Source organism: Centruroides sculpturatus, unplaced genomic scaffold, assembly GCF_000671375.1.
Source record: "Centruroides sculpturatus isolate CEXI.00-Female unplaced genomic scaffold, Cexi_2.0 scaffold478, whole genome shotgun sequence".
Taxonomy (NCBI): domain Eukaryota; kingdom Metazoa; phylum Arthropoda; class Arachnida; order Scorpiones; family Buthidae; genus Centruroides; species Centruroides sculpturatus.
The window spans coordinates 403,503-413,706 of record NW_019384994.1 but is presented as its reverse complement, the minus strand read 5'-3'; the positions used below and the strand labels follow the sequence as shown (position 1 = coordinate 413,706).

The window sequence follows — 10,204 nt, the reverse complement described above, 5'->3', positions numbered from 1 at the left end:
TTTTTTCTCAAGCTCCATGATAGGCTTTCCTCTCACAAGGTCTTTTTGAAGCTTAGTCAGGCAGCTGGTAAGCATTTGTGTTGTTGCCCCAATTCCAATATCTTGTATTCATCCTCGTTATAGGATTCTCTAACAACACAGCATAAACTCCAAATTTTCAAAGGTGGAGAAGTTTATCCTGATCATTGCAGATGAGTGTGTAAATTTGGTAGCAAAGGAGAGGAACAGGAGAAAGTTGTGTTGCTTGAATATACAGCTAATGTGTATGAAGAGAGGTCCAAGGTATGGCAATAGAGGTTGAACTTTTGACATCTCCCTCCTGTTATGCAATACTGTGCTTGGAAATAGTAATTCCCTGACCATATTTTAGCACATGTGAACGTAACATGCAAAAAACCACCGTGTGTACTGCCAAACTAATGGGGCTCAATTCAATGTTTAAGAGTGTTTGTGAAATTTCATTCATTCATAAGAGATCAATCAATTTTAATGTACAACAATATAAACTATATTTATTAATTATTTTTGATTAAAAAAAATAATTAAAAATTTTACTAATTATAGTTTTTTAAAATATCATGTATTATAAAATAATGTAAATTTTATCATGCATAGAACTTTATGATATCTACTTAAAATTTTATAAATTTAAATTCATAAGTTTAAATCTAAAAGCAATTCTCAGTTAAGAAACGAGGAATGTATATTGCTAAAATCATATTAATCTGTCAGTCAGAATGTTTATCTAACTACGAAAATAATTTCTTACCAGGTTGTACAGTAGCAAGATATGGACTTCCTGCAGAAGCAGTTATTTCAGCTTCTTGAGGTGAAAATACCTGTAAACCATGTGGAGGAACTCTTGGAGCCTTAAATTAAAATTTAAAAAAAGTGGGAAAATTAAGATCCTATGTCTGGTGAAAATTACTAACATGAATTCATGCAACTACATATTCTAGCATTCAAAACGCAAATTACCGAAAAATTTAAAAAATTTTATATTTTGTAAAATTGGTAAAAATAATCATTCATAATTTCATACATACTGTTAAATATAAAAATGACACATAAAAATTTCAACATAAAAGTTAACATTTTATTCTGTAAATAATTTTTACATTACATAAAAGAACATATTACATAATTGTGATTCTACTTTATCATTCATAAAGTATCACATCAATAACTTTTAGTTATATTTATTTGAATGAAAAAAATTTGTACTTTACTTTTATTGTTAAAAGTTTATCATCATTCCAGTGAACTAATCCATTCTTTAGAAAATTACAAAATTAATTGTTACTACTTTATTTAATAATAGAAATATTTGTTATTAATTCTATAGATTTATTTTTACATTTAATATGAGCTACAGAGAATATTTTTTGCTATAAGTAATTAAGAATGCTAAGATAATTTTTTTTTTAAATTTGATAATCTTATGTTGATAGTACCATTTTTCTATCAATAAAAAAATCTCTATGAATTCACTTGTTACCTTATTTATTGATTTACCTATGTTATAAAACAGTCTTTCAAGATACAAAGTCTTTCCTTGAAACTTATTATACAGTTAAATTTGCCCATCATAATGGCTCCTTACTATAAATTCCATCATCAGTGTTAGCAACTCTGTATTAACTTATTCTGATTAATAAAACTTATCTATTATTAGTTTTCAATCTAATGTCCTATCAAACTACTTTTGTAATTGATACTGTAATTCAATTGTCTTAACCTGTAGAAGATAGCATCACAAACTAGTTAAGTACCAAAATTTAAAAGAAATTCAACAAATTTGGAAGCAAAAACAGGTTTTCATCATACAAACCCTTCTTTCTAAAACAGGAAATAGTGTCCATTTACTGGCAAAGAATTGCCAATCTTCAAATAGGTGGGATGCTACTGTATTAGAGTGAGTGAAGTTTTTTTGTAATAACTTTATTTTTAGTAATAACAGAAATATATATTAAATTAGTGAAATTTAACTGTTTACTAAAATTACTATTACTACACAATCATATTAAAATGACTTTATTACTTGTGTTGCCTTATCAAATATCACACCACAATTTGATGTTCTGATTAAAGATAAACAACAATCAGATTTTAAAGTGCTTTGGGCCGGCTCATCTCTTCTACTCCATGACCACTTGTGTTCGACATTGTTATAAATAATCCATTTTTCATTGCTAGTAATGATTCATTTACTTGACATTTCAGAAGCAAATCACAGATGTCAATGCAACAGAGAAAATTTCTTTAAGAACATGTGGAACCCATATATCGAGCTTTGAAACAAAATGAAGGCATTTCAAGTGATCATATAAATGGTTGAATTCAACAAATTTAATCTCTTAGTGATTTCTCATGTTGTTATTCAGCAGTTTGCTTCAATCAATACCTTTATTTTGTCATCATCAGCTTTAACTGGACTTCCAGAACGAGGTGCATCTTCAATATCGAAACTGTCAGAACTAAATTTTGCAAGCCAGTTTTGGCATTGTCATTCTGTCAACACATCTCCATACACATCACACAATTTTTTTCTTTCTTGAACGGTAACAAAAAGCAAAATATGCCAAAAATGCTACTTTCAATTTTCCATATTTGATGAAACCAAAAAAAAATTTCAAAGAATCAAAACAAAATTTTTAAATAAGCCTTGAAATGTCAGCTGTCAAAATATATATTTCTTTTCCACTAAATTAATATAGAACTAATAATAGTATTAAAAAATGCAAACTTTTTCAATATTAATTCTGAACTTGTTTTAATTACTTGAAAATAATGAACAAACAAATAAATAAATACATACATACATACATAGTTTACATTTAACTCTAAATCCCTTCACAAAAGTAATGAGCAATAATGCAAATAGATAATGTCATATGTTGTGCAATATAACATGTTATGTTTTGATGTCATTATACTTTTTCGATGTAAAAACATGACGTGAAATCAAAACACCAATATTTAATTCACCAAATTAGAGTGTAAAGCTTTCACAAAATATTGTTAATTTAATCTCACTATAAAGTTCAATTATATTATTAAGATGAAGCTCTTGAGCCATTTTAAAAATGTGTTGTCATTCTCTATCATAACTTATCAAATATTGCACTGTCACTTGAACAAGATATTTCTGCATGTACTGATTGAAAAGAGAGGATACATTCCTGCTGGAAAAAAATATGCATCAACCTCATGCTGCTCAAATTACAAGAAAAGCCATTTGATTAGAGTGACTAAATAAGAAACTCAAGTAACAGTTGCTTTGAAGAAAAAAACATCCATACATCATATTCAATATTGTGATTGATCAGTTTGTTATTACAGCTGTCAAATAATTTTTCTAATGAAGTAAATTATGCTCATCACTAAACAATTCTACACATTAAGTAAATGGATAAATTGTTGCATAAAATACCAATCACAAACAAACCAGTACTAATAAACACAAAAACTTAAATGTTTTGAGAATTGCTAATAAGTTATAAATCTTATTCATTAGCTATTTTCAGATAATTTAATGTTTTAAAATATTACATACAGTTAAGAATCTAACCAGATTCAAACATAAGTTGATTGGCTACATCTGCTTAAGTCAAAGGAATATTTTTAAAATTATGAAATTTCAAAAAAATATCTCCACGTGCTCAAACTGACAACCCTGCCAGGGTTGTGAAAAATGCCAGGGTCTCCACGTGCTCAAACTGATAACCCTGGCATTTTTCATAATTTCATAATTGTAAAAATATTCCTATGACATAAGCAGAAGTGCCATTTAAACTTCTGTTTGGAGATATGCATCTCAACCATCTATATAAGGATTAAAGCACACCTCAAACCTATGAAACAGCTGCAAACTTACAAAGCCAATTACACATCAGAAGTTGTAATAATACTTATCTTTATAAAATCATTCAATGATTTATAAAGATAAGTATGCAAAGTGTTCAATGCACAAATAATTTTTTGCATTGACAATGTGATAATCTTTTCAAAAAAGGTGAGATTTTTTTATGAACAACTTTGTATATTTTATTCATATTGAATAATTAGATTTTATCAAATTAATTTATTATGCATGAAAAATGCAAAATTTGAATATTATATTTTTATAGACATATCACTATCATCATTAAAATTATGTAATAAGTGTTTTATAACTATATAAAAATAATATTTTTTTTGTGTAAACTAAAAATAATTAAAATATTCATAAGGCTTACCTCGGTGGCTTCTAAAGCAGATGTAGTTAGTTGTGATAAATCCGGTGGTGGCGGTGGCGAAGATAAAATATTATTTGGATAATCTAGTAATAATTGAACAACTGCTGTATGACCCCCTTTTGCAGCCTCAATAAGCATAGTAGAATTATCCTAAACAAAATTACAATGTATTAGAAACATAGATAAGCTTATATTATCAGCAAATCATTATGATTACGTACTTTTAGCTTATGAGATGGATCTGCACCATGGGCCAAAAGAAGTTCTACTACAGCAAGATGACCACCAGCACAAGCCAACGAGAGTGGATTGTGGTCATTATTAGATGTTTGTTTATTTACTTGTGCTCCCTTGCTAATTAAAAATTGAACTGTACATAGATGACCCGCTCGAGCAGCTTTCATCAAAGGAGTCCGACCTCCTTCTGATTCATGTTCCTAGAAAAGAGCAAAATAAAAATATATATACAGGCATAAGTAATAATATACTTAACAATATTTGCAATTATGTTGTATTGCTTTTTATAAAATGAATAAAGATAGCAATACCAAAACATTAGCATTTTAATAATTATAGAATTACAAAAGTTGAATGCAACAAAATGTATATTTTATATTTTTAACAGTTTATTTCTGAAACCTACTGAAAATAAAACTATGCAAAATCATGATTGTAATGCAATCTTCTGAATCTGCCAACTTAGCACTTTCTGATTTGAACACAATTCTTTGCACAGAAAACATTGTAGATGCTATAAACAGTTAACTTTTTTCTGGATGTATTTACAGCATAATTATTTTCATGCTGTTAATCTTAATAATAATAATTAAATACACAGAACTCGCCCAGGAAATGAGGCATCTGTGGGGATGGAAAGGGTGCTTATTGTATCTGTACAGGTTCTCTCCTGTGTAGTGTGTATATAGGAGAGAACCTGTACACACACTACACAAAAGCCTGAAAACATTACAATTGAATAGAAATACATACATCACACTACAGAAGGCCACTATATTGAATACATGCCATATTGTTAGGAAATTCCTGAATACAGACACAGACACTGGCACACTTATTTAATTTTAGTTTTTGGTTACTATGCCTTGACTCTGATCAGGCATAGTACACAGCCACCGGTGTGAACTGAATATATCCCACTAAACCCAACATATTAATTATAAAGCTAAAACAAGGCAAAAAATGCTAATTTAACTTTTATTTGCAAAACAATTATTTATAAATTGTTTTTTTATATACAGAGAATGTCCCATACATTCTTGATCACTATAGGAATTTTATTTCAATTTATATCATATATAAAATCTAAATATAACCTGTTATATTCTATAAAGCTATCTTTTTATCATTTCTTGAATTTTGAGAAGAAAAACTGCTAGACCCCAGCCTCAATCTGGTTTGCATTGACAAACTATGTCCTGCACAGAGTCCAGTCAACTGAAATAGATGGTAGTTACGTAGCACAATATTTGGACTATGTGCCTGGTGTAGCAGTAGTTAAAGTTCTTCCAGCTCGGACAGGAACTGAAGGAATTTTAACTACTGCCAAAATAATGGTGATTAATCCATAAAAAAAAATTCAACATTGGAGATGCCATTGATATATTACAGATATCATCATCTGTCTGTATGAATGATATTTAACATAATAAATCTGTTTTAAGTGTGTAAAAGTTTTGAAATCTTTAATAAAGTTTCAGAAGTAATGAAAGACTTAGTCATTGAGGAAATGACTGGCTTTGATAAAGCTGAAGAAAGAGTATTCTGAAAACTTCTTAAAGCTCAAAAAGAAATAATTGAATGAGGAACTTTAAGTATAATATGAAAAAGAACTTCCTTGCAACAGTTTATTTTAACCATAAAGTATATATCTAAAGAATATAGAGCTATCTGTCAATCATTAATGATGATTCTGACAAAGATTAGAGACTTAAAGTTGAATCAAATGTATAAATATTCTATTCACTGTCACAAGCAAAATCTATAAATTAAAAATAAAATAAAAGCAAATAAACTTTTCATTTATCATTTTCTGGACTAAGAACTAAGCTCTATGAACTAAGAATCCAAACTCTCTATATGATTCAGTTTCATAAGTTGATAATTTAGTCACACACCTGTAAAAATTAAGTCTTTATATTTAAATCTTCAATTTTATCATAGAAAGTGAATTTGCTGGTGTTTTCCCAGTTTTTAGTAAGTGATGGTCAAAACAATATTGAATGCAAAAAACATTGCATATATACAAAACTTCAAATTTATTTTTTCATTTTATAAGCAATCTCAAAGTAGAAAATAATATTCCTAAGCTCAGTAATAGCCAATAAAATTTGCTCTATTTTATAAGCATATTACTATATATTATGGCTACTGTATACGGTACTTTTCATATAAATGTTAATAAAAATTATCCTAAAGAAAAAACTAAAAATTGAAAAATGAATTCATAACCACACAGTAGTAATTAGTTTTTATAACTATAATGATTAATACACATTGCTTACTTTTTCAGCAGATAGTTGTATGCATTACAAACATTTTTGGCTTTTTTGAGAAGCATGCTTCAGGTTTTTCTTGTTTGAACTTTGTTCAAATTTTGAGATTCTATTTTGGAATGCTTCAAAAATTTTTATATGTATAAGAATTTTCAAATATTCAAAAGANATGCATTTTCCTACTTTGACCTATTGTTTCTTGTTGTGTGAGTATTACCCTGCATGTCTGGTCAAATAATTCCATTGCTTTCCTTTTAGCTTCATCATGGGACTAAAGAAAATTTCGAGAGCCAGGAACATGAATGAGTTGAAGAAGGAAATCATTGAAAAATACAAGAGCAGCATTAACCTGTCCCTTGCTGTTCCTAAATATTTTCATATTGACCTCATTTGACCTGCCCGGTTGACCCCAAATATATTCATTTCTGCATCGGAACGTTTTTTATACTAGATGTTGCTGTGCCATAACTTTTATATTAAAACTCTGGCAATATAATTTTTTTGTTTTTATATTTATTAATGTATCTATTTTGTTTGTGAAAAATAAATAATTTTTTACGCCACGATTATTATCTATATATATAAAAATGTCTGTCTGTCTGTCTGTCCTTCATGCATTACCACACCGTTTATCCAATTGCCGTGAAACTTTGGGAAGTTGTTTAATATACTCCCACGAAGGTGTCTGGCATAGTACATTTATCCTAGGATAGATGGCACAAGTGTATACGAGCATTTCATTGTGTTTGATCAATTTCAAATTGTGAATACCATTTCCCCCCTCCAAAAATTTCTTTATACATGCATTTGTGAACTGCTATTTACGATATTTGTAATAATTTTTGTTTAATCACTTTATTTCAACTATTTTTTGCTAATTATGTATTCGTTCAAACTTTTTTAAAACCTTAACTGTATCCCAAACAACAACCGAAGTTGTAGGAGGAAATTCGCCTATTTTACCGATCTAGGAATCCCCCTTTTCCAAATTTTAATATCAACTCAAAATACCTTAAAAAGACAAATTACAATAAAATGGTTTATTATCCAACTATCAGAAATTTCACAACATGCCAAGGAAGAGAGGAAGGAGCAATTAAATAATTAAAATTGTAAAGGATTAAAAAATATATATAAAAATAGGGAATATCGCTCTTCTGACAATCGCTGCAAGTGTGGGCTAGATTTGGAGAATCCATGCTTCTCACATGGACAACTGTAATTGGCCAGCTCACGCGTTGGAAAACCTTCCAATTTATTCGTGTACGCACAAGACGGAAAAACAAAAAATATCGTGTATCCACAAGTACTCCAATAAATAAATAAATAAATAAAATTGAAATGACACTTTGAAATGTTTTCCCAATAAAAATAAATAATAATAATAATACTATAATAATAATAAGTTTCAATAAAAAATGATAAAATGTAAATTAAATTTTATTATAACAAGTTTGCTTGAATTTCATTTCTTCTGCGATCGCTGCAATGTGTGACGGGTAAGCTAGTTTTAAAAAAAAATTTCAAGTTAGGCTTAACATTGACAAAAATTCAACATGGCGACCATATGCAATGGAGAAAAATTTCAACACAAAATAGGTTAAGACTGCTGAAATCGGCCATATGTATTGTATGGGAAGTTGTCATCTACAGTAATTTCCATTGTGGCAAAAAAGAAAGCAATAAAGGAGGCTAATGTAGCAAAAGGCGTAAATGTGCTAACAAAACAGAAATCGCAAACAGTTGAATATGTCAAACAGTTATTAATTTGGATCAATCAAGAACTGTTAGATGGCGATTCTGTTTCAGAGGCCAACATATTAGTCTTTTATATTCACTTTATATTAATTTCTTATTCTTTTTAGTATTAAACATTAAATTTATTCTCTCTAAAATGTGTTTTTGGTATGCATTTTGGAGTGTCTACAACGAATTAATTGGTTTTGGATTTCACCGATTGTTTTCTGACGAATTATTGATGAAAACAGAGGTATCACTGTATTCATCATCTTCAGGTGATGAAGATTTAAAATATACAACATAATATTTTAATGTAAATGGAATAAATATCATTTAAATCAAAATTAAAAGTTGTCGTGTATATTCAAAGTTCAATTATGCAATAATTTAAAACATCATGCAATGCATGGGTGAGTATGCACCCACATCAAAGTGGAATGGCAGATGAATATTACTATTTAACCATTTATATAAATGGCTAAATACACTCACACACTGGATAGTTCAAGTGTGAATGTGTTACATGGCTCCAAGGTTGATGTAAAGAGAGATTCCAATATGCAAATGAGTTTCTGGTTGCTGCAGTACCTGAGTAGCTTTGTTTGAGCCCATATCAAACTATTTGAGCACCTTTTTTCTCAAGCTCCATGATAGGCTTTCCTCTCACAAGGTCTTTTTGAAGCTTAGTCAGGCAGCTGGTAAGCATTTGTGTTGTTGCCCCAATTCCAATACCTTGTATTCATCCTCGTTATAGGATTCTCTAACAACACAGCATAAACTCCAAATTTTCAAAGGTGGAGAAGTTTATCCTGATCATTGCAGATGAGTGTGTAAATTTGGTAGCAAAGGAGAGGAACAGGAGAAAGTTGTGTTGCTTGAATATACAGCTAATGTGTATGAAGAGAGGTCCAAGGTATGGCAATAGAGGTTGAACTTTTGACATCTCCCTCCTGTTATGCAATACTGTGCTTGGAAATAGTAATTCCCTGACCATATTTTAGCACATGTGAACGTAACATGCAAAAAACCACCGTGTGTACTGCCAAACTAATAGGGCTCAATTCAATGTTTAAGAGTGTTTGTGAAATTTCATTCATTCATAAGAGATCAATCAATTTTAATGTACAACAATATAAACTATATTTATTAATTATTTTTGATTAAAAAAAATAATTAAAAATTTTACTAATTATAGTTTTTTAAAATATCATGTATTATAAAATAATGTAAATTTTATCATGCATAGAACTTTATGATATCTACTTAAAATTTTATAAATTTAAATTCATAAGTTTAAATCTAAAAGCAATTCTCAGTTAAGAAACGAGGAATGTATATTGCTAAAATCATATTAATCTGTCAGTCAGAATGTTTATCTAACTACGAAAATAATTTCTTACCAGGTTGTACAGTAGCAAGATATGGACTTCCTGCAGAAGCAGTTATTTCAGCTTCTTGAGGTGAAAATACCTGTAAACCATGTGGAGGAACTCTTGGAGCCTTAAATTAAAATTTAAAAAAAGTGGGAAAATTAAGATCCTATGTCTGGTGAAAATTACTAACATGAATTCATGCAACTACATATTCTAGCATTCAAAACGCAAATTACCGAAAAATTTAAAAAATTTTATATTTTGTAAAATTGGTAAAAATAATCATTCATAATTTCATACATACTGTTAAATATAAAAATGACACATAAACTTTTAACAA

General features: G+C 29.0%; 1 protein-coding gene across 1 annotated transcript in view; it reads right to left on the bottom strand.

Annotated features, from left to right (window-relative positions):
* Positions 1 to 734: 734 nt before the first annotated feature.
* Positions 735 to 10,204, bottom strand: part of LOC111633081 (ankyrin repeat and KH domain-containing protein 1-like) — a 30,945-nt gene continuing 21,475 nt past the window's right edge. The window contains exons 5-7 of the mRNA XM_023377610.1: positions 4,460 to 4,675; positions 4,239 to 4,388; positions 735 to 869 (exon numbers count right to left, since the gene is read on the bottom strand). Coding sequence (XP_023233378.1) covers positions 750 to 869; positions 4,239 to 4,388; positions 4,460 to 4,675 — 486 coding nt within the window. The 3' untranslated portion in view covers positions 735 to 749. The remainder of the gene's footprint in view (positions 870 to 4,238; positions 4,389 to 4,459; positions 4,676 to 10,204) is intronic.